We start from the raw sequence: 25,946 nt of genomic DNA on the forward strand, positions 1-25,946 counted from the left end.
TAATGGATTTCAATTACAGGAAGGCAGACTACCATTCAACTTTAGAAAAAAAAACACCTTCCAACAATAAGAATAGTAGAACCAATTATTCAGAGAGGCAATGGCATCCCTTCACTGGATGTATTGAAGTGACAGCTAGACTGCCAACTGTCTGAGATATTTTAAGATGAGTTCCTGCAAAGAGCACATGACTGATATGGCTTCAAAATGGTCCCTATTGTCATCATGACAATTCTCTGTTCTCTGTTCTCTCCCTTCATGTTCATCTGTTTTTCTTGATTATTCTCATCATAGCCATTATTGAGAGTGACTGTGGAGGATGACAAGAAAGAATCAAGAAGAATGCTAGACAAGAACAATTCACACATAACAGAGGAGTTCATTAGTGTCTGTCTCTCTGTCTGTCAGTCAGTCTATCTATCATCTATCTATCTATCTATCTATCTATCTATCTATCTATCTATCTATCATCCATCTAATCCCGTGATGGCGAACCTATGGCACATGTGCCAGAGGTGGCACACCGAACCCTCTCCTTGGGCACATGTGTGCTGGCCAGCTGCTCTTCCAGGTTCAGCTGGTCTTCACACCGAGTGCCGAAACTGGAGTGCATCGGAGCCCCGGAACCCAGAAGAGAATAGAACTTGCGCGCGGCGGCCAGCTGCTCTCTTCTGGGTTCTGGCCAGAGATGGGTTTCAGCAGGTTCTGACCAGTTCTGGAGAACCGGTAGCGGAAATTTTGAGTAGTTCGGAGAACCGGTAGTAAAAATTCTGACTGGCCCCACCCCCATCTATTCTCTGCCTCCCGAGTCCCAGCTGATCGAGAGGAAATGGGGATTTTGCAGTAACCTTCCCCTGGATTGGGGAGGGAATGGAGATTTTACAGTATCCTTCCCCTGGATTGGGGAGGGAATGGAGATTTTACAGTATCCTTCCCCTGCCATGCCCACCAAGCCACGCCCACAGAACCGATAGTAAAAAGATTTGAAACCCACCACTGGTTCCGACGCTCCAGCATGCATGTGCACTCGTTTTGGCACTTGGTGCCAAAAAGGTTAACCATCAGTGATCTAATCTATCTCATAAACTATCTCATAAATGGCAGCTCAGTCCAGACTAAAAAAGCACAAAAGGAAAAGATTCAAAAGATTCAAACCCACTCCACTTTGATGAACTCTCTAACAAAAGAGGGCTGGAGATATTGATGGCAGTTCTAACTTTCAATACTTCATTGTGAAATCTTGCATTAAACATCTCATCAAAATCTATGTAATCCTTACTTCTTGATCATATCCTGCTTTGGGAGGGCCTTTCAATTATGTTTTTATTTTCCTGTAGTAACTTCAGATGAGACCATGAAGGAGCACTGATGTTTGCCATGCAGGCAGAGCTGAAGGGGATGGGGGTGCAGGGAAAATGGGGTGATGGTTTCAGAATATAAATAGATGAATCTGGGTCTCCAAAGAAGAAACAGGATATAATAAAAAAGAATAACAATTGGAAAGCAAACAAGTCCTAATACTCATTTTAAAAGTACTAGGTACTCATTTTAAATTGTCTATAATCTGAATCTCCAAGAGAGGAAATTGGGGAGAAAAAAGCAAATCTGAAGACTGTTATTCATACAAGGATATATTTTTTTTCTGAGTGGACACTCGGTAGAGAATAATTATTTTATTAATACTTGATTGATCTTCAGTATACCAAAGGGCTCAATTTGCAAAGCAGCGTGAGACAGTAATACATTTAATTAACTGTGATAATTCACACTTGAAGGTTGACATATGCCTTAATAAAGCATTCAGATTAGTTACAGTTGATTTGTCTTTATTGAAATGGCATAAAGATCGGCATATAGTGTTATTTCACTCAATTAAAAATAATCATATGTTAATTTAACAGCATAGCCAGTTATTTTCTTCTTGATTGCTTTAATATTTTAGCAGACAACTGACTGTTTCTGGGAGAAGAAGCTTTCCAATAGATTTCTGGGGAAGAAGAAGTGTGTAAATAATTTTTTTTTTAAAAAAATGATTAGATAGATCACTTGAAAGCACTGTGGGCCAGATAGTTCTGCTACTGCGCGTAAAAGTCCTGTATTCATTTAAAATCTCTCAAGTGAAGGCAGTAAAAACCAGTGATACAGTCCACAGTCTGCCAAGTGGCGATCTATGCATAAAAGACCTTTTGTTCATAGACTTAAAATAAATTTGTACCTCAACATAAATATGATTTATATGCTAAATTCCTCCATATGATTGTATAATGCAGCTATAGTAAACTGACAACCTACAAATAGTCCAGGGTTTAAATGTAGCTGTATCTAAGCATGGAGACTCATGTCTTCTGGATCCGCAAAATGCCCATTATTTCACTGCCAAGGCTTCAATCTTTACAGGAAATCACATCTGTGTTCGTGCATTGTCAAATGAACCGAACCTCAACAGTTGCAGGGAAAAAACAAAGCAAAATAGACCATGATCCAGTTTGTACATCATACTAAACCATAATTTAATATTCTGCATCCAAATGGGAATGAGCCTGGTGAAATGCCAAAGTCCACCGTCCATTTCTCTTTGACTTCAGCAAATTCCTCATTTGTCGCTATGCTAAACTCTGAAGTGAGACTTAAAATAAACACTAATTTAGTAGGCTAGAGTTTACTTTAAATTAGAAATGTAGATGTGGATACTAAGATTTACCTGTTGTTGCAGGCTCCAGTAATGCTTCTATACTTATTGGTTGCAGAGTTGTTTTGACACTTAGATGGTAGCATTTCAGGCACACATCCAGAAATATTGGAAACCACAAGGAAAACTTCACTAGGTAACTGATCTGGAATTTTTAAAAAATTGCCATGATTCTTCCGATCAATAATATTTTACGAATAGCAAACCTTATCACAGAGTATGATAGATTGGTTTAAGGATTTAATTTCAAAGACATGGTCCTACAAGGTCTATATGACTTTTAAAAAAAACTCCCTACTGCACCCAAGGCAGGTGCTGTAGGCAGTTCTGATATTTTGAAAACAAGTCATTAGTCTATTCCAAGCCACAAACAAAGCTCTGAGCTAGTGCCTTCATCTTTATTATTCTAAAATATCCAACTTTTCAAAATGTGAGTGCTTGGCTTGAACGGTAGGACAGTTCCAAATAGTACAGACATTGTCAACTTCATGAAGAGACTGATAACAGTTCACAAACTGAGATTTTTGCCATATGTTCCAGCTTCTTAGGCTTAAGAGAGTGTTGGCTCGCTCCTAGCTTCCCTTCAAATAATCTTAGATGTGATAGGAAGTTTTTCAAGCTCTGGAAAGAAAACAATTTCAAAAAAAAAGTGTCTCCATCTGAACTGGATATTCCAGGTTGTTTCTTCTGTAGAGATAAATTAGACAATCTGTCCTCATCTGCATATCTGTGTATCCATTAGAATTCTGATTAATATTAGTAGAATCCGAAGAACCAAGCCCAATGATGTATTTTGAGCATTTGCTATAAGAGAAATTCTTTTTTATGGAGTGAAAATTGCCAGTTGGGCTTGATTATCAGGATATACACATCCTTTCTGTTCAAGTATTTGTTGAATTGCTTAACTCCCGAAACCAAACACAGCTGTTTCCTGTCTGCTTCTGCCTAGTTCTTCTGTACAGCTATAAGAGAGCATTATGGGAAAGCAATCTCTCAGGACACATGAGATAACGATGACCATATTAGTTGTGAGGAATCACATGCCAGTTTCACTGATTAATATGGGCTATAAGGTGGTAAGCATCATATATGATGTCACCATTTTCTTTGAAAGCTTCTCATGAAGCGCTTGATAACAAAAAAAGATTCCTGATTCTTGTGAAGAGAAGTCTTCTATAAACAGATTTATGAAAGAGAAAATGGATTAGGTACAGAAATCTTGATGACTAGATACATTCGCTTGTAGATCCCAGTGTATCTCTGAATTAATGATACTGGTTAAGACAGTATTCATCTGGTTCAGTGGTGGGATTCAAATTTTTTTACTACCAGTTCTGTGGGTGTGGCTTGGTGGCCGTGGCATGGCTTGGTGGGTGTGGCTTGGTGGACATGGCAAGGGAAGGATACTGTAAAATCTCCATTCCCTCCCCACTCCAGGGGAAGGTTAATGCAAAATCCCCATTTCTTTTTGATCAGCTGGGACTTGGGAGGCAGAGAATAGATGGAGACAGGGCCAGTCAGAGGTGGTATTTACCAGTTCTCCGAACTACTCAAAATTTCTGCTACTGGTTCTCCAGAACTGGTCAGAACCTGCTGAATAGCACCTCTGATCTGGTTCCCTGATAAGGAAAAACATGCAAGTGTTCCAAATATGTTTTTTCCTGAAACCCCCAAGTTGTAAGAAGATCATAACATCTCTTCTCAATGTTTCTCCACTATCGTCTCCTACCCAGTTGTAATAATCTATTCAAGGACTGACACATTAGCTTGATGGTTAAATTGTCAAGAATTGGTCATAATAATTAATGCATACTAAAAAGAATTATGGCCGTGACATATTTTGGGTCATTCACAAGTACGTGATTTTTCTCTGCATACTTCTGAAGGCCTTGTGCATCTATGGTATGACTCCCGTTCGTTATACTAGTTTTAAAGATTTTGTGTTTGTTGTGCCATGCTCAAATACCATGTTCTGCTAATCTCTGCAAAGCTGCCTAGAGATTATGAAGAATCACCTAGCAATTTTCTTCAATAATTGTGTTGTCATCTAAATAGCTCAAGGGGCTTGGACAGTTTTAAAATACTTGGTCTATTGCTTTCTGCAAAAGTATTGATGCGGATGCTAGACTTAAATCAAATATTGCAGATCCATTGCAATTTCTGCATAGATTTCATGAGAAATATATAAAAACTTTATCCATTTCTATCTGTAAAAAAAACATTTTAGGCCTATTTTGTGAAATATTGTTCTCCAATGTGATTAGCAAAAATATCCTCACTTCTTATTGTATCACTAGTAGTAATGATTTAATGGTAACTTTAAAATATCCACAAATCTGACATATGCTCTTCTTAGCTGTGGAAACCACAGATGTAGAAATATGGGCTCTAATAAACTTTTCAAGGGATTCCCTCAAACTTTCTTCTGATTCACTTCAGTTACTTGCTGAAGTTACTCATTTTCTTGCATGCTCTTCTGTTTTATCTTTGATGTCCTTAAGTGGGTCAATGCTATTTTTGAACACGGTTGTCTTTGTCACAGAAAGTATAGTAGTATATGCAAGCTATTGATGGGGTCTTAAGAATTACAATCTATACAGGTGGGCCAAGGGAAATGAGCAGCCATACAAGATCACAGCTCTGGTTGATTAACCTCTAACAATGTAATCCAATACTGAATGCCAGTGCATAACAATTTAGGGACAGTGTAGTCTTTCCCTCTTCTTGCTTGGCCATAATTGTATGTACACATCAAGAGATTAGCCATTTCCGACACAGCTGTCACATTCATAGCCTGTTGACTCACTGTATAGGGAGTGAATGGTTTAAACTATGCAAATAAATAATATAAGCACAAAAAGCTTAAATACCAATTGCTAATTTTGCATGAATGTCCCTTGGCATTTAGAGAAATAAAGAAAAATATTTTTTAAAAACTCAAATGCTTGTTACTTTCTGAAATGTCTGTATATACGGCTAGAAATGGTACAACCCCTTTATTTCTAATAAACTGTATGCAAAAAAAGACAGCAACTATTTAAATATCCTGAAAAATAAATTATGTTCATCATTACATACAGGATTCATGAGTCCCTGTTATTTGGCAAACTTGATTTTTTTCCCCCCCGAAGCCCAAATACAGTTTTATAAGAGTTTTCTTTTCTCTCTTTCATTTTCTTTCTTTTTTTTAAAAAAAAAAATCAAACATTTAAAGTGTTTAGCTGGGACTTCAAGCTCTGCTATAAATTTAAGTCTGACCTATGGCAATGTTTTTTTTAAAAAAATAAAATAGTACTGCTTTAATCTAAGAGACACAACCCTCTCAAGCAACCACAGGGTTCCATTCCCAGTATTATCCTTATGTATTTATTCACCATTCGGAGACAGCATGCGTTTATGCTTCTGATGTTTTCCTTTCAAGTCTTGCGTGGAAGTTTCCATTTTTTCAGCTGCTCGAGATAAAACCTCGGCTTCTTCTTCCGGGTAGTTAGGAAACGGTGCATAAGCCACTGTTTGACTTCTTTGGTGAAGACTACAACAGAAATAATAATAAAAAAAAGAATAATAGCATTTTAATTACACTGGGTTTAGATGTGCACTGGGAAAGCAAGAAATAGAAGTCTCTTATATTATTGCCAGGAAAAATGCTTAAACAAACACATTTGTCCAATAGAAAGGGAGGCATTATATGATTTATATTTCTGTGAACTAGATTACTGTTCATCAGCATGGCTTTAAGCATGCAACTTAAAACTTAAATTGAATATATTTTCTGCTGGCTTTTAACATTAATGCCAATATTTGATGTTTGGCTTGCTCCTTTGGGTATTAAGGATAGTCTGCAAGAACAAATGGAATGGACCCTTCCCTTCCACTAATATTTACCTACTGATTATTTGCTGAAATTTGATTTTCTTTCTCTTCTGTCTATGAGTTTTGGCATCACTTTCAAAAACTTTTCCAGGATGGAAAAGTTGAGATGATCGAGATTACTACATGTGGAAAAATTGTATGAAGGTAGATTGAAGCATTTGGCATGAAATGTGAGGGAGTTAAAAACGCACAGGCACATACCCATCTGAATCAGAGCCTATATTGTACGAAAAGAAAACTCTTACAACATGTGGCACAAAACTTTTTCTATTTCATTCATAACTTTTAACGTTGATGATTGTAGAATAATTCACGATGCTTACTGACCTTCTGAAATATCATTTGCTTCTTTGGGGCATATAAATTGATTTTTCCACTTCTTTGAGCGCCATATGGCTCTTTTGTATCCTCATCGGGATACAAAGCAACAACAGCAACAACAACAATCAGCTGAGAGGATGAGATATAAAAAGACATTTTCTGCAGAAGCGGTTGCAGAATAATCTTTTTTGGGGGAAGTTTAGTTTTGCTTTTGTCTCATAAGTACATTATTTAGTACTTGTATGAGACTGGGGAAAAAAATCTGAACAATCTTTTACCAAAGTATAAAGGGACAAATTTTGTGTGCAGAATATTTTATCAACTCCAGTCGAAACCACGTTTTCAGTTACTATAAGAACAAACTACTTGATGTATCAAATGGCTAACACCCAGCTGCTCTTCTATTATTATGTTTCTTTATATCAGAGAAAGAACACAATGATTTGATCTAGTTTGGGGGTCTCCATTTTCCTTCAGAAATTTACTTCTATATAAGAATTTTTTAAAAAAATGACAAGGAAGGAGAATTTAAAAGAAAACCTTGTGGATAATATGCATTTAAAAATAAAATATTTGGGACATAGTTGGAAGTATTTTTTAATTCCATCCCCTGATACATGGAAGTTTCGATCCAAATTCGACCACGGGAAAAAAAAATAGCAGAATGCTACATTGTTGTATATGGGTAGTTGTCCACTTACAACAGTTCATTTAGTGACCATTCAAAGTTACAACGGCACTGAAAAAAGGAACGTAGGACCGTTTTTCACAGTTACGGCTTTTTACAGCATCCCCACAGCCATGTGATCAAAATTCAGATGCTTGGCAACTGGTTCATATTTATGACCATTGCTCTATCCCCAGGTCATGTGATCATCTTGTGCGACCTTCTCACAAACAAAGTCAATGGGAAAGCCAGATTCACTTAACAACCGGATGACTAACTTATCAACTGCAGTGATTCATTTAACAACAGTGGCAAGAAAGGTCATAAAATGAGCAAAAACTTACTTAACAAATGTCTCACTTAACAACAGAAATTTGGAGCTCGGTTGTGGTCATTAGTGGAGGACTACCTGTACGGTGTACAGAATACACAATTTCATCTCTTGTGCAAGCAATGGGGTTTAATCAGCATCATTTATTTTGTTGATTAAAATAGGATCGCTCCAGCCATTCTAAAGGAATGAAAATGAACTTTTTCTCACTTTCCTCTACAGCTCCTTGTGCTGTCTAGCAGGGTTTATACAATGTACTTAATCAGGTCTCTTGAAGATCAAGCAATTGCGCTAAATAATTCATTAAATTTATATGCCCATCTCACTTGCAGATGACCGCATACAGTTAAAACACAAATCATACTCTTCCATCATTAAATACAATTGAAAATTAAAAGCTACAATAAAAAAATACAATAAAAAGATAGATTTCCTGCTTCCTAGTGAATACATGGCACACCGGTCGGAAATACCGGTTCGTCCGAACCGGTAGCATTTTTTTTACTACTGGTTCACCCGAACCGGTAGCATTTATTACTACCAGTTTAGGCAAACCGATCCAAACTGGTAGCATTTCACCCCTACTGTCCACCCATCTTATTTCGCAGGCCATACACAAAGAGGCAGCAGGCTGGATTTGGTCCAAGTATTCAAAGGCTAATGCTTCTCTATTTTCTCTGGCAGAGTTTTAGAGAATTCAATTATTTCTGTATCAAAGTGAACGCAGAGTCATTTCTGAATTAAGATGAACGTGCCCATTGATATTGGCAGCCTTTGTAATGATTTCAGCAAATAAATGCCATGTGCCATTCACAGACACAGCATTGTGTTTGGGTTTTTAAAATGTAATTAACAAAATAGCTATGCTACAAAGTAAATCCATTTGGCCAACAGGGTCCTCCTTCAAGTTCAAATAAAATGAAATCAATTTTTGTTCACTTGGCTGAAGTACTTTCAAGTCTTAGTTCATAAAAATCAGCAAACGTAACCCTGAGATCCTGTGTATAGAATTATTAAGAGTTTTTCAGGCTGTAACTAAATCAGAAACTGCCTCTTCAATTCAAGAGTCCTTTTTCACTCTCAAGGGTAGCATTGAAACTTACTGGCATTGCACGGCTGCAGTTTTTCAACGAGAAATCTAAACACTTGAGTTTTCACAGTGCTGAGAATGCTGTTGCTTTATGAAGATCTGATTTAAAATAATATATCTCCTTTTTTTGTTTTCTTTCCTCCCCTGTAACAGTTGGCATTCTCATAATACATTCCTGAGGCTTCAAATAAAAAAATTCTCAACCTGGACAATACCTATCTTCACTAAAGAACAAGTATCTTCCAAAATCCTTTCAAGTGTTTCCAGATTTTCCCCCACCACCACTTTCAAAAATATTTTCAAGTGATATTTTATGGAAAATATGATTATTTAAAGTAATTATGCTATGGAAAGGAAACATATTTGAAAGGTTACTAAGCTGCACGAAAGCTTGTAGTTACATTTCTAGACAATGATGTATATGCTACCAAAGAAGATACAAATATAAATGTTTGGACTTAGAGTCCATATGATTTTTTAAATTCAGTTTCTGTGGAGAAGGATAAAACCAAAAACCACACAATGTTCAGAGTGACCTCATATTTTTGATAGTTCTTTTGAATAGTTAAAAGCGGTGGTGGGTTGCCCCCAGTTTGGAACCGGTTCTATAGAACCGGTAGTAAAACTGGTGGGAGGCTCCGTCCACTGACCCCGACCTCATCAAAATGTGAGCGAAGCGAGCACACACACGTGGCCCCGTTGTGAACTGGTAGTACAGGTAAGTAGAACCCACCCCTGGTTAAAAGGTATTAGAATGCCACTGAGTTGGGCTGGGCCGCTATGCTGTCTATACCACCTGGACAATACCTATCATAGCACTAATCCATAGCTTAACAGAATACCAGAGTTGGAAGGGACCTTGGAGGTCTTCTACTTCAATTTCCTGTTCAATCAGGAGACCCCCTAGACCATATCAGACAAATGATTGTCCAATCTTTTCCTAAAAATCTCCAGTGATAGCACACCCACAACTTCTGGAGGCAAGTCATTCCACTGGTTAATTGTTCTGTCAAGACATTTCTCCTTAGTTCCAGGTAAATTTTGTCCTTGGTTAGTTTCCATCCGCTGCTTTTTATCCTGTCTTCAGGTGTTTTGGAGAATAGGTTGAGCCCTTAGATATTGGAAGACTGTTATCCTGTCACCTCTAGTTGTTCTTTTAATTAAACTAGATATATCCAATTCCTGCAACCATTCTTCATATTTTTTAGCCTCAGGTGTTCTTATCATCTTTCTTGGTGTTCTCTGCATGCTTTCTTAGAGTCTCAATGTCTTTTTATATATCCTGTCCACCCATCTCATCTCTTGACTTTCCTAAGTCTAACCAAGCCCAGTTGCTTTCTTCAATCATCTTGTATCACATGGCCAAAGTCACTAGAGTATCCTGTCTTTAGTTGTCTACGACTCATTGACTGGTTCTGTTTGTAGTCTACACTATTATTAATAATGGTCCCCAAATCCCTAATTCAAAAGCATCTATCTTCTTTTCTTCTTTTCTTTTATGTATTCAGTTCTTTACCATTGAAAACCCATCGCCTTGTCTAGCATTGTCATAGAAATATTCTAACCTTTTTTTGATTTGGCCGATTCCATCTTCCCACTGCCTATCCCTATCTATTTCTGATCCCCTTTATTGCCTTCACATCTATGTTATCAATAAGATGTTTGCTAAGCATGCTAGTTGACATGACCTTTGAATCCTCTCCCTCCTGACACATCCCCTGCCATCTTTCATTTTCCAACTTTTACTCAAAATGATTTTACTTCAGGTAACAAGGTGACATCCCCTTTATACCTCAATTTGTTGGCATATTAATTTCCAATTTTGGTTCTGGTCGCCGTCCCTTCCGGTCCTGTCAAGTTTATAAAATATTTGCTGTGCAAGTTAAACAGGGATGAGAACAAGGGCTGTACTGTATTCTTTCTCTAGTCTTCATACTCTTTTCTCTCGGCTTCTGAAAGTGTTTCTCAAAAGACAAGAGTCCTGGTACACCTGTTACTTGTAATAATATATTTCATGTTCACAGTCCAAAACCATGCTTATAGTCAATAGAGCAAATATTTTTTTTCTTAACTGTCCCAAAGGGAAAAAAAATAATTGCAGACTACAGGTGACCCTAAGGACACAGATTAACCTCCGTGTGCTTGGAGTGACTACTCAGGTGACCCTGAGGACACAGATAAACCTCCAAGTGCTTCAACAACCCTTTAAAAAGATGCAAATGACCAGCTCTCTGCAAGGAATATAAATCCTTCCATTCCCCACTATCCTGTCAGAGCTGAAGAAGCTTCTTGGATGAGAAGCGAAATGTCTTCAAAGAAAAAAAAAACCAAGAAAGTCCAGTTGCCTCCTGAAAAAGCACCTTTGGGACAACCTTGACCTGGATGACTGAGAATCTCTACAGAATTCTTTTCCTAAATTCTCTTCTTTCCATTTGCTTAGCTATGTGATTTCATCTGCCTTTTTTGAAACTTCCATTTCATTTGGTTAGAATTTTAAACAAATTGTTGCTTAAGTAAGGAATTAGTGCAAAAGCCTGGTAAATCTGCACCTTCTGTTGCCTCTGTCATTTTTGGTATAGCATCTATCCCCCAATTGCCTGCTGCCTCTGGACCACATAGACTTGTTCCCGTGGACATAGAATCATTTGCAGATTAACTGCTTCTTCTGCAGCTTTAAACAGCTCAGTTGGGTATTTTGATTGCCTCCGGTGCCTTTTTACTTGACAGCCGGATTATTGCTTCTTATGTGTAACTTTTTAGTGGAATTGGTTCTTGAATACATTCTCCATATACAGATGTTTCTGTCACTCCAGAATTCGGTTTGTGAAGGGTTTCAATATAACATTTCCATCTTCTTTTAACCTTATTTGCCTCTCTATTTTCTAGTAGACTTTCTCTATGATTATTCTTGAATATATTAGCAATAAATGTTCTTATGAATTTCTTAAGAATAGCATCATTTTTCTCTTTTTCTATTATTTTCTTCTCTGTGTTAGCATTATTGAAACCGAGATCTTTCTTTGTTGCTTGTTCCTGTTCATTGCCATTATTTGCCTTTCTTGTTTTCCAAAATTTTCATTATTATTATTTTTTTGGTCTTTGTTTGACTGGATAGCATATTCTGAAAGTCACCAGATTCTTTGCTCTTTAACAATTTGAGAATGTTTTTTCCACTTCAGTTTTTATAGAATTTCCTTTCTCTTCACTGGAATCTTTTGGCTTTGTTTCATATAAGTTAAGTGTTCTGGATCAGCTTGGGGTATATCTGAGCCACACAAATTCATAAAACAATTTAATGGCAGAAAAAAGTTAGATTTTTGCAACCCTGACATGGTATCCCAACCATGTGCCTTCTACATGAAATCATAAAAAATAAACATAATGGTTTCCCTGTCCAGTCATGTCCGACTCTAGAGCATGGTGCTCATCTCTGTTTCTTGGCTGAGGGAGCCAGCATTGTCCGAAGACAATTTCCATGATCATGTGGTCAGCAGGCTATATGCCGAGGCACATGGAATGCTGTTACCGCCCCACCAAAGTGGTGCCTATTTATCTACTTGCATTTGCATGCTTTAGAACTGCTAGGTGGGCAGGAGCCGGGGCAAGTAACGGGAGCTCACCCCATTCTACAGAGCTCGGGTTTTGAACCTGGGCTGTCAGTTTCCATCTGACAAGCTCAGCATCTTTAACAGCTGAGCCATCATGCCCCCCGGTGAAATCGTACCAACATAAAATTGTTTCACACTCAGCTCCTGGAAATCCTATAATTGCTAAACTGCACTTCTTCATCTTCTGTTTCAAATATGTGGTTGATTGATTTCATTGTTAACTACCGCATAATATTCCAATGTAAAATGTGTGTTTTCATTGCTTGAAGCTGGTGTTTATCAAAAATTTGTCTTCACAACACTCTACTAACATACAGTATAACCTGCATCACTGCATTTATTCAATCAAAATATTTTTGTAATTCAGGCTGCTCACTTCTTCAACGTCAGCATTTTAACCACATAGCAGTACACGATGTAATTCCCTGATGTTGATTTAACACTTTTTGCAATTTGCCATATTCTTAATTTCTTCTGTCATTATATCTGTAGTAAGTGCATAACATTTACAATGTAGATGTTACTGGATTTCCACTGATTCTAATAATTATGATCTTATCATTTATTGTGCTATACCTGAACACATACTTTACAATGTCCTTTTTGAGTATAATAGCCACTCCATTCCTTTATATGATTACATGGATTGAATATAATTGTCTGATTGAAGTGACAGATTCCGGCCACTTAACTTCATTTCTTCCTAAAACATTTTTAGTATGCTTCACTTTACTTCAAAAATCTCAGGTTTTCATCAGTCTGTGCTTCTCATCTTATGTATTCCAACTGTTTCTTCCTGTGAAGCATACCAGAGAAAGAAGCAGTATTTTTTTAAAAAGTGCCTTGGATAAATTGAATCTGCTGAATGGTATGTCTCTGAGGAATTCTTTTTTCGATACTGGTATCATCAGTGACCAGAATGTTATCAGTTTATCATGTGATTCCCTCCAGATCATCTCATGAAAAGCAAAAGTTCTACCCCAATAATTAGAGGGACGTTTCTCAACCAAGGTGTTGTATCATCCAGCACCCAAATTGTCAAGTGTGAAAGATCAGGTCCACATGCTTGTTGATCAAGTCCAATTAAACTGATTTATGGCTAAAAAGCCTATGCATAGAAATCTTCTCAACTAATGGTTAGCAACTAATGCTTGGAGTTGGATAAGAGTCAATGGAATTCAAGGGAAGTTGGACTTAGTTTGCTTGGGCTACATAGAGATTCTAGGCTGATCCCTCTTTTAACTCCGCTCCTAGGTTCTGCAACTTCTTCCTCTACATAAACATAATAGTTCAGCCATAGCAAGGCTATATTTTGGCAACAATCATATGGAGTTTGCCCAGGTATTCTTCTAGCTTTGCTTTTATATTTTCCATTTGCCTTCATCCTTACAGTAGAGTACCCTTACCTTCTTCATTCCCTTTCAACCTCACTGGCAAAAGTGATCCTTCCAGGATCTTCAACTACTGCCAACATCACAATAAGAGTCACTGAAGCTACTGAACCATCTCACCAAGTCAAGTTTGCAATCCCCTAAACTAGGTTGAAGAAGACAGCTTTCTTCTACAGTACAGTTTTTTTAAAAAACGGTATCATTCAAATGTTTTGCATTAAAAACAACAACACTGATAGTGTTAATCTGTTTGTCTTCAATTACTCTTTCTTTCTTTAGCTGCTCCTCTTTCCCATGTCATAGCTCTCACTTCCATATTGTTACATTATCACATGCATAAATGCCAATTATTAATTTGTCCATTTTCTATCTTCCTTGTGTTTTCTGTGATTTCCACTAACTCTTTGATCACTTTAATCTTGCAACTCTAATAGTGATGTGCATTGGGATACACAGAAGGAATTCAAATTGATTACTAAAGTGTTTTTTTTAATTATTTAAAGTGGATGTAGATGATATAACCCCAGTGATTCATATGGCTGATCAGCTCCATTTTTTTTATCTCCAGGGATTTCCCAAGTCACACGGTCAAATTTGAGTAACATGAAGATTTAGTTGCATTTTTTTCCTAAACAAACAAGCAAAGAAAAGAGATCCATTAAGCCTCTAGAGGTATCACATAATATTTATCCTCAAAACTCCTCAAATCTCAGAAATATGAAAAAGGGAAAATATTTCATTCCCAGCTCCTTCCAGGCACATCACTTAAATTTAACTTAGGGATGGGGAGATCAGAGGTCAACACAATCTCAAACATTTGGCCCTGCTTTCTTTCTATCCAGCACACTAAAATAGTGGCCTTATTCTACTAGTGGTAGGACCAACTATGCAGATATGATGGAATAAATGTCTCCTGCCAGTTCTAAAGTGCTAAGATATATTTACCTGTTTCTTCTTCCTTTTGGTTCCTCTTTTGCTTCTGGTGCTTCTTCCTTCCTAATTCCATTTTGTTTTATTTTTCTTAGCCCTAGAAAAATAAACTTGACTCATCAATTAAGTACCTTTTGTAAAAATAATAGTAAAAGAACTCAAAATGCCATCAACATGGTAGAAAGGATGGCAGATACTACTATTTCATTATGTGGGGTTTTCAGCAAAAAGTTTGCTCCTAAGTACTGTTTCAGGAACTATCCTTTTGTGTTAATCACTAAATTCCAATTTGTTAAGAATTAGATGCACTTCAATGCTTCTGAATAAACCTCCTTTAGATTTGTGCTGTGTACTTTTGCTGATACCTACAAAGAGATCAATCTTTATATCTTGTTCAGTATAGTTGTTACAGGAAAGTGTATCTAATCAGTCACTGTGATTTATGTATCACGTGATAAACTGGAATAGACAGGGCAAAAGAAGAAATCCAGATTTAAAAATACTGTCATTCACACAATCTTAAGCCTTTTGGAATAACTTATTCTAAACATTAAGTGTTGTGGTTAGTCAAAAACCCATGATGGATGCCCTTGAAGGATTGGTCTTATACTATAAGCTTTTTTAAAAATTGAAATAAATGAAACAATAAATAAAACAGTACAGGTGTCCCTTGGTACACATCATTAATTGGTTCCAGGAGGTGCATCAAGTGCTAAAAAGGACGTGTCCCAAACAAACCACCTGACTTACCATGTGACCCTTTGTTTCAACTGGGAATAACTTTCTGTCTGTCCCTTTTCTTATGTCAGTGACCTTCCCAGCATGGCCATCTTCCTGTCTGCCCTTTGTGGCCATTTCCCTCATTTTGCAGTGACCTTCCCATTACGGCTGACTTCCTGTCCATTCTCCACTGCAGTCCCCTCTTCCTATCGCAGCACATTGAGTATTAAATAAACTCCAAGTACTGGGAAAATATTTTCTCATCAAAATACGTCAAGCACCAAATTCAGAGGTGGGTTTCAACAGGTTCTGACCAGTCCTGAAGAACCAGTAGTGGAAATTTTGAGTAGTTAGGAGAACTGGTAGTAAAAATTCTGACTTGCCCCGCCCCCATCTATTCTCTGTCTCCCAAGTCCCAGCTGATTGGGAGGAAATGGGGATTTTGCAGTAACCTTCCCCTGGAGTGGAGTGGGAATGGAGATTTTACAGTATCTTTCCCCTGCCACGCCCACCAAGCCATGCCCACCAAGCCATGCCACGCCCACCAAGCCACACCCACAGAACCAGTAGTAAAAAATTTTGAAATCCACCACTGACCAAATTCAATGGGTTTTGAAACAATCACGTACCGAGGTACCACTGTATGAGATATAGCTATTATGAACAAGATATTGGCATTTTGAAAAAAAGTATGGTTCTAAATTTGGATTGATATGTTTTTCCTAAAGTAGGAAATAATTTACTATATAATAAAAAAAAAACTCTTAACAATGTAAACTAAGTTATTTCTCCTGAAAAAGATCTAAGCACCCTTCACATGATATTGATTTTCTCTGATTTGTGAAATATATTGGAACACTTCATCATCATCATCATCATCTTCTTTTTACTTACTTAATAAGTCATTTCTGCCATTCTGAACAAAAGCAACAAAAACAACCATGCTGGGAATTGTTAGTAAAATTATGAAGAAAATGAACACTTTCATCTGAAAAATAGTGAAAACATTCCAAGGAACAGATGTTAAAATTACAATTTAGGAAAAGACCCATGTAAATTCTTTGTTAATCATGTCTAATATATGATTCCCTTTCAGTCTCACTAAACAAGCTAAACCTCCTTTTTTGTCTTAAAGTGTTAGTGATGGAGGGAGTTAGGTGCAGAAGAAACTTCAGTAACTAATGATTTTTTAAAAATGCTATGTTTAAAATAAGATGCCTCTTAATGTCATAAAAACATTTTTCAAAAATTGAATTATTACCTAATCAAATTTTATATGCCTTGAAATTACTTAAATCACTGCAAATTAAACTCCACACAAGATACTGATAGTGGAAACCCTCTACCAAAGTCAGTGAATCTATTCTAGACTAGAACAAACTATGAGACTCTGTGATGGTAAGTAAAAAATTATATATATAATTTATTATAATAATATTTTATTGTTTTATTTTTTAATATATTTTTTTTATTTACCATCACAGCATCTCATAGTTTATTGCTATACATCAATCACATTTTTAACCACACTTTTCTGAGGTAAAACCAAAGGCTGGTTTGCAAGGGTCGATCATTATTTTCTGAATGTCACATCAAAGCATGACCTAAGCGTGTAAATAAGATCGCCAGAGGTACGGTGACATTGGCAGCATTTCCAAATTATTGACTTCGATGACATTCAGCTACAAATTCTAAGCCGTCAGGAGTTAGCATTTCCTTTTATTACTGTAGTCAATGGCTATATAAATATAAAGCTTATATTGCTATTGAATTGTTAATTATAAACCCAGGCACGCCAGGGCATATAATTCCTGCACAAATTAGTGCCAGCAGCAGTTGGACACCTGAGTGGCTAACCATTCCCATTATACTTTGCAAACTAACATAATTACTTTCATTCCCCACCACCACCAGAAATTAAAAGAGAGTACTTTATGTTCTCACCTTTTTTCTCTCCGTGGAGGTGCTCATCTGCAGCCCTGAGGCTTCTGGCTTCAGAAGTTCTTCTGAAACAACCAACTGAAGTGCTTTTCAAGATTCTGGGTTTTAGTAGAAATTTGTTCTCTGCATGAATGCACGTTCGAAAGCCCTGCTGATGACCCAAATTTATTTTGACCTATGCTAAATAAATAAATAACCCAAATGTGCTTCACTGATAAAATGCAGCACTTTCTCAAAACTTTACACCCCATTTCCTGTCCTCATGTCATTCCAACTTGATCCAGTTCAAAAAATTATTGAAATTATGTAAAATGTCAGGTTTGGTTCAATAATGATTCTCCAGCTATCCGATCCACCAATTACTTTTTCTTTCTTTTTTTATTGCATCAGAGTCTCTTTAACATTAAAGGACTCATGGTAATTGTATTATCTTCATTCTATTTTCTACCACTTTTATTTTCTTGGGGTTAAAACATGCATTTGGGAAGATACAAAGAACACTATAGTAGACATGGCGCATAATATTTATTCTGTTTATTAGTATTTTGAACCAATGGGAAATTATCACAAAGAGATCGCTTTCTCTATAGGAAAAATAGCAGTGCTCCCCATCCTCTCATATATAATATACATGCTAATATAATCATTTTTATATGTGGCTTACAAAAGTCCTATCTTTGCATACCTGATATCCAATACTAAGATGTCTCATTTGCGATGGCCTTCAGAGACCATAGTCCACTATATAGAGAGCAACACCTCAGAATATATATTGTTGAGTTGTATACCTTAAAAATTCACAGGACACTTTAAGTGAGGTTTGTACAGATGTGAATTATCCAAGTTATTCAGAGTGAAGAAAGGAACTTCCTAGGACTGGTGTTTATATTCCAAATATGGTCTGCTTTCCCCATCACTCATGAGCCATCGTGGCACAGTGGTTAGAGTGCAGTACTGCAGGCTACTTCTGCTGACTGCCGGCTGCCTGCAAATCTCACCAGGCTCAAGGTTGACTCAGTCTTCTATCCTTCCGAGGTGGGTAAAATGAGGACCCAAATTGTTGGGGGCAATATGCTGACTCTGTAAACCGCTTAAAGAGGGCTCTAAAGTACTGTAAAGCAGTATATAAGTCTAAGTGCTTATTGCTATTGCTAGTCTACACACATATGTATTAACCATACATTGAATATTTGTTTAGGCATTTAATCTAATGTCCACTCAACTGAAATATATTCGACAATATAAATTTATTGCTTAAAATGGCATTCAAACCAAAAAATTACTTAAGGGCAAATAAGAACAGGCCATAGTAAATATATTGTGAAAATTAATTCCATTTCATAAACTAAGGCCTTTAAAGTCACACAGTTAATGATGCCTGTCATCCATGGAGGAGATGTTATCAATAATTTCTCATACCTAGAAAAGATCTTGATAACTTTAATATTGGAATTCAAAATCAACAGAAAGAACCTAGGATCTTCTTACCTTTAACATGAGTGGTGTTATAACTTTCTTCAGTTTAATGGGACTTGAATATTTGGGAATCTTCTTTCCAGTATTCAAAGGGCTACAACGGTATTATTTCTCCTACCAGGCCTCTTATGTATACACCAGGAATCTAATTTTGTAAATTATCTAATTTAGAAGTGCATCTCTCCCAATAGATTTGCATTAGAAGCAGAGAAAGGTAAGAAAGAAAAATCGACAGACATAATTACTAAACAATCCTGAGCCATGTCTTTTTTTAGCAATAAGGTTTCACCAATGAAGGCTGGTTTCTCTTTTTCTGCTAATGACCCAATTTAGTGTGAAACTGTGTTTTTGCTTTTAATAACCAAGTTAGTTTTCTCTGCTTCTTGTGCTTTAATTGACAAACATTGATTCGAAAAGCACAAACCCTTGCCACTCTTTGTCAATGGAAAGTTGCAGACTGGTGAAAGGTCCTGAAACAGAGATTCACAGCAAGATGACATATATTTTTTTTCCCCTTTCAAAACTGAAAGCCTATTTATACTTCAGAAGGCAGGTATCAATATGATTTTTGTTCATTCTTCCAACATGATAATATTCTTGTTTATACTTTAGAGGTGGAGAATTGAGGCTGGGAAATAAAGTACTTATCGGGGATTTTAATATTGGAGTCATTCAAGATAAGAGATATTTGATTTTTATGTAGCGTTCTAACCTCTCACCCCAGGGAGGGATAAATTATCAATTCACTCCTTGTAAAATTTGGAAAAGATAAAAAATAAGTAAAAATGGGAGGGTTATTACAGACAAGACTGCTGTCCCCTATTTTTGGTGAAATCTAGTTCTTTGTCATCTGAATTCAGAGGAGTGTCAGTGTTCCAGAAAAACCCCAACTCCAAGTAAAACTCTGAAGCAATCATTTTCCAAAGTTCCATTTACTAGAATAGGTAAACTGGCACATCTGGGAAAACCCCAATCTGAGAGGTTCGGGTTTTCTCTCAGTAAATCAAAACCTCCAAAACCATCCCCTCACTCCTCAGTCGATCACATGCTCCAATCAACCGCTGTCCTGTCTCGAGACATCATTCCGACCATTCCTTCTCCAGATGCCTGATCGCCCTGACCTTGACCAACAGGAAGAATGCTATTATGTCTACAAACAACCCCTCTACTATTTCCCACACATGAGAAGATGGCAGCATGGAAGCTTCCGGCCTAATACGGCTTCTAAAGCTGACAAGGGGTCAATTCCCTTTTCCTTTGCTGAGGTTTGCAGTCCCTGGAATGCCTAATTGAAGATCTGCCTGAATGGTTTTAGGGCATCCATCCCTGTTGTTGAAAGAACCACATGAAGGTTCTTCTGCTTGTCAGCTTACAGGACTTCAAAAATGTGAAAAGGCATGGGAAAAACCAATTCAAATGCATATTAAGCATATCGCTCATCAGATGACAAGTCCTTGGGTGGAAGGCTAGTCATCATAATCATTGATTGCTTCTGGCCATTGTTTTAGAACAGTCATCCAACCTCATTCCATCCAGCAGCCTCATTATTCATTAGCAGACTTTCTCTGTTGAGAATATGGTAGGGAGATTTAAATAATAGAATAACAGAATAACAGAGTTGGAAGGTATTCTAATGCCAAGCCCCTGCTTAAAATAAGGAGACCTTATACCATTTCAGACAAATGATTGCCCAATCTCCTCTTAAAAACCTTCAGTGTTGGAGCACCCTCCCCCCACCCAACTTCTGGAGGCAAGTTGTTCCTCTGATTAATTGTTCTAATTTTCAGGATTTTTTTCCTGAGTTCTAAGTTTGTTCTCTCTTTGATTAGTTTCCATCCAATGCTTCTTATCCTGCCTTCAGGTATTTTGCAAAATAGGTGGACCCCTCCTTCTTTGTTGCAGCTCCTTAGATATTGGAACACTGCTATCATATCATCCCTAGTCCTTCTTTTCTTTAAATTAGATATACCCAGTGGTGGACTGCTGCTGGTTCAGAACGTTTTGGGTGAATTTTTTTTTTTTAATTTGATTTATATGCCGCCCTTCTCCGGAGACTCAGGGCGGCTTACAATGCGCTAAGCAATAGCCTTCATACTTTTGTATATTTATACAAAGTCAGCTTATTGCCCCCACAACTGGGTCCTCAATTTACCTACCTTAGAAAGGATGGAAGGCTGAGTCAACCTTGAGCCTGGCGAGATTCAAACCAGCAGTAATTGCAAGCAGCTGGTCTTAATAACAGGGTGCTTTAGACCACTGTACTACCAAGGCTCTATCGGAATGGCACTTCCGATGATCAGATGGCTCCGCCCACCCACCCTCGCCCTATCCTGTCCTATATTTCCTTCTTTCTGGCTTAGCTGATTCACACGGCACAGCTGATTTCCGCACCTCCACTGTTCTACTTACCGGGGCTGCCTTAGAAGTTAAGCAGCTGAGCTTCAAATTGCTGTATTCTGAACACTGCGCACAAGTACATTAGGTGCCTGTGAGCTTTGCGCGTGCTCCCAGAACCGGTTATTAAACTGGTTGCAGCCCACCACTGGATATACCCAATTCCTGCAACCTGTTCTTCATACGTTATCTTGAAAATCTAAAGTAGGTGATATTTGGATGGTGTGAGACGGCTGCCATACCCAAAGATGAAGCAGGCCCATAAGCAGTGTGGATACTTGATCGTTTTCTTGCAGACATTTCATTACTCAAACTAGGTAACATAATTAATGCTAGTGGATAAAACCAGGAATCTTGCCTAAAAGATCCTTTCAGGAAATATGAAGGAACTAAATTGTCAGGGAAACAAAGAAGAAACATCAAGTGAACCAAACAAAAGAAATTGAGGAATGGAAAGCACACACATACACCATCCCATCAACAACTACCAGGCTTCTAAAGCAATAAGGCAAGAGTAGCTGCCAGACTTGAGAATCAACAAAGCAAATCAAGCAAGGACTCTGAGGGATAAAAGGGGTCCTGAAGTCCACCCACTCTTTGAATCATCTTTGGATCCAGACTTGGTGGCATCCATCCTTCTGGGTAGTGTACATGCATACGAGAAAGAACAAATATACATTGCAATTAGTAAAGTTTTGTTGTTATTTTAATTTCACTGGGTCTCTGTGTATTCTAAAGCAGGGGTCCCCAACCCTGGACTGCAGCCTATTTGGAACTGGGCAGCGCAAGCAGTGTGCAAGTAAGCATGCACAGCTTCACTTGCGTGAGCGGCAAAAACTCACACTGACATGTGCAACTCCATTTGTGTGAGTGGCAGGTGCTCACGCTCATGCAAATGAAGTTGCCCACACTCATGCCTGCCACTCGCACAGAACCATCCCCTCTCCCCCCACCTCCAGTCCGCCAAGCCGGAAAGGTTGGGGACTGCTGTTCTAAAGAACTGATTGTTCCTGATTGTTTGGTTGAAAGTAATTTGAGTTTGGCTACTGACCAGGGCTGCGGATATGTGAGTGAGTGACCTAAGCCAAATTTGAGACTGCATGTAAGAATGAAAGACAGTTAGGAAATCCCAGGGTGGTAGCCTAGTTTTAGAAATGGGGGGGGGGAATCCTGGAAAACAACCAGGATCAAGAGCCTGGACATGATGTTACCAGGTGCTGACTTTACTCATTTACCCACTTTTGTTCATTCCTGGACACTGCTTGAAGTTCAGCTCTCTTCTCTTCTGGGCAACATTCAACTTCTGTAAAGGACCAATATTTTGGGGTGAGGCATGGCAGTGCAAGAAAGGGGGTGGGTGGGCAGGTCTGCCCAGGGAAGATTAGATGGCTGGAAGATCTGCCTGGAAGGGGGAGGCAGCATCCAGTTCAGAGACACAAAGCAGGTTTCCAGCATCTGGTTTGGCAGCTCGGAGGTTTCAGCTGTTTCTTGTAACACTTTGAGCTTTTTATAAGATGTACTGAACTCCTTTGTGTTTAATTTAATTTATTTATGTCATAGATTTCTCTCTTGCCTCCAAGGGGCTCAAAGCTCAGTATTTGGTCCTTTGTCCTCTATCCTCACAACTCTGTGTGTCTCATATTTAGCCCGTGACATTACAGCAGAATCTATTCCTCGTTCTAAATGCATTCAGTGTCAGTGCCAGGTTCTTGTCTGGCTTTTTCTATACTTTTGTATAGTTTTTCTTTTCCAGTGAAAGAGCTATTGGAAAACTGCATCTCATGTCATTTGCAATTTTTCCTTATATATGTACTTTTACATGCACTGCTATTCCTGATAAATGGAGTTTTGTTCACAGTTCTCTCCAAGGACTGTAGTTTTATACCAGTACTGCTAAGAGTATATAATTCTTTTGTTGTTGTTGTTTTTTAAGGGAAAGCAACCCAATATATTTTGGTTGGAAGCAGCTTTTCCAAATTTGCACGCTCTGTGTAGATTACTTTCCATTATATATACAGTACTTGGCAAAAACCTTTGAACAGAGAAGAAATAATGATACTCTTTGGAGTGGTTCCCATTTCACTTTCCCTGCATCTGAGGCAGCTTTCTTTTATGTCCACTTCTAGCCCGCTGTGGCAATGCTGGGGATGGAAAGTTCTGCTGGGTTGGTGGGTTGGCTGAGGTTTCCTTGGTGTTAACGGTAGACTGCTGGGATCAGTGCAAAAGGGCTATTTTAAAAGAAAAACCTCAAAACACAGATAGTGAGGGACTTCTTGAGGAATGAGTAAAAGATTGAAGGAAGGAAGGAAAGAGGGGGGAGGAGGAGGAGGAGGAAGGATATTCAACTGGGACATTAAGCAAAGAAGCACTTTTTAAGACCTGCCTAGCACATCAAAATCCATAGTGTGCTGTTGGAGTAGAATTATTCAGCTGTTCAACTAGAACTAAGGATAAATTATAGCTAAAACAATCAATCACTGGAAGAGCTTGCCTTCAGAAGTTGTGGATGCTCCATCACTGGATATTTTAAAGAAGAGATTGGACAACTATTTCTGTGGAATGGTATAGGGTCTCCTATTTGAGCAGGGGCTTGGACTGAAAGACTGCCAAGGTCCCTTCCAACTCAATTATTCTGCCCTGCCCTGCCCTGTTCTGAATATGACTATTGATCCTCATGGGAACCTGTCATTTTCATGGTCAGCACTTCTTTACCCTCCTACCAGCTGGAAGGAGATATAGAAGCACAGCCAGCCGCACAAACAGGCTGAAGAACAGTTTTTATCCGTGGGCTGTCAGACTCCGGAATGTGAAATAACATCATAACTACGTAGTACGATGGGCTTGTAGGGCCAGCGCAACGTGTAACATGTTCACACCGGTGTAATAGGACTGGGTGTTTGTTAATATGATTTATTGGGTTAGGGATTTTCTGTTTCCATTGTGAGTTGTATTGTGTTGGGGGGGGTGCACTGAGGGAGCTTTATCAATCTCATTGTATGTTGTGCAGTGACAATAAAGGTTATTATTCATAAGGTATTATTTCACATCCAGAGAGGTATGCTGAAATGAGTGAGTGAGAGAGGGTCATTTGTATCAGCCATCACAGAAGGAATGAGATGAGGTTTTATTTTGTTTTGTTTTTTTGGTCAAAAGTTAGAAGCCCTTCTTTTGTTAGAAAAGTTAAAAGGGTGGCATTCCAGTGAACAGGAGCTAACCTGATTGCAGAACTCTCCCGTTACTCTGTCCGACTTGTATTGAAGTTTGCAAATTACTATAGTCTTTGTAAACCTCAATTTAAGCACACGCAAGGTAGTCCTTGACTTACAACCATTGATTTAGTGACTATTTGAAGTTACAATGGCACTGAAAAAAGGGATTTATGACTATTTTTCACACAGCTGTTACAACATCCCCGTGGTCACATGATCAAAATTCGAACCCTTGGCAATTGGGTCATATTTATAATGGTTGCAGTGCCCTGGGATGATGTGATCCCTTTTTGCAACCTTCTGACGAGCAAAGTCAATGGGGAATCTGGATTCATTTCATAATCATATTATTAACAACTACAATGATTCACTTAACAACTGTGGCAGGAAAGGTCAGAAAATGAGGCAAAACTCACTTAACGACTCTCTCAGCAACATAAATGTTGGGCACAATTGTGGTCATAAGTTGAAGGCCTACCTGTATATGAAGATAAAATCCAAACAAATGAAGGAAAAAAAAAACAAATACAAAGACAGTACTTTTCTCGTGTTGCTAATCCAAAACAAAACTGGGCTGCTATTTAAAAATCCACTTTGAATCTCATCTGGAAAGGAATTTAATTCCCAAAATACCTCCCCCAAATTTCACTGCCTTCAGGTTATAAATTCTGCATAATGAGATATTTTGAAAAGAGAGAAGAAATTATTCATCATTAAATCTTAGTAGTGCCCACGTCAATGTGTATTGAGTATGCAAAACCAATAACTAGGATTTTTATCCAGATGGGGCTCCCCAAACCATTTTGGGCCTTTATCTACTTCAAGTGTAGCAGTTCACTCTAGAGTTTATTTCCTGAAAATTAACTGGGGAAAGGCCAAGGCGCCAGCTCTGAGTGCATCTCACCTCAAAGAGAAGCTTCCAAGATGTAGGCAGTCATTCTAGGAATGGACAAATCGGCCATATACAATTGCACAATTTCTTGTTTCTTCAGGCCTCACTTCCCTCCGTCCCATTATAGGTTAGTAATGCTCTATTTAAAGCTGAATTCCATTGCTATCGCACACAATTTCCCTAATCTTCAGCTTTTGTGATTTATTCTTCATGCTGCCTGCAGTTTTCTTGCCATGTCCACAGTTTTGTGAAGATCATTTAGAGTTGTGGGGGTGGTAGCCTTGATTCCCCTCACTGGGTTTGTGTGTATGTGTATGAAATTTCCTTGGGATTTCAAGAAAGCAACCGGACCACAGTATAAGGAATTCTTTCTATCTTTTAAAACCCTTGACCTCCCACCTCTCTCCTCAGTTG

At 38.1% G+C, this 25,946-nt stretch overlaps 1 protein-coding gene across 1 annotated transcript in view; it reads right to left on the minus strand.

Annotated features, from left to right (window-relative positions):
- The window catches only part of TPO (thyroid peroxidase), a 64,911-nt gene that overhangs the window by 32,469 nt on the left and 6,496 nt on the right, over window positions 1-25,946 (minus strand). Inside the window, exons 2-3 of the mRNA XM_087889276.1 lie at window positions 6,064-6,221; window positions 2,702-2,834 (exon numbers count right to left, since the gene is read on the minus strand). Coding sequence (XP_087745402.1) covers window positions 2,702-2,834; window positions 6,064-6,221 — 291 coding nt within the window. The remainder of the gene's footprint in view (window positions 1-2,701; window positions 2,835-6,063; window positions 6,222-25,946) is intronic.

Source organism: Pantherophis guttatus, chromosome 1 (genome assembly GCF_059756535.1).
Source record: "Pantherophis guttatus breed Tessera chromosome 1, ASM5975653v1, whole genome shotgun sequence".
Lineage (NCBI taxonomy): Eukaryota > Metazoa > Chordata > Lepidosauria > Squamata > Colubridae > Pantherophis > Pantherophis guttatus.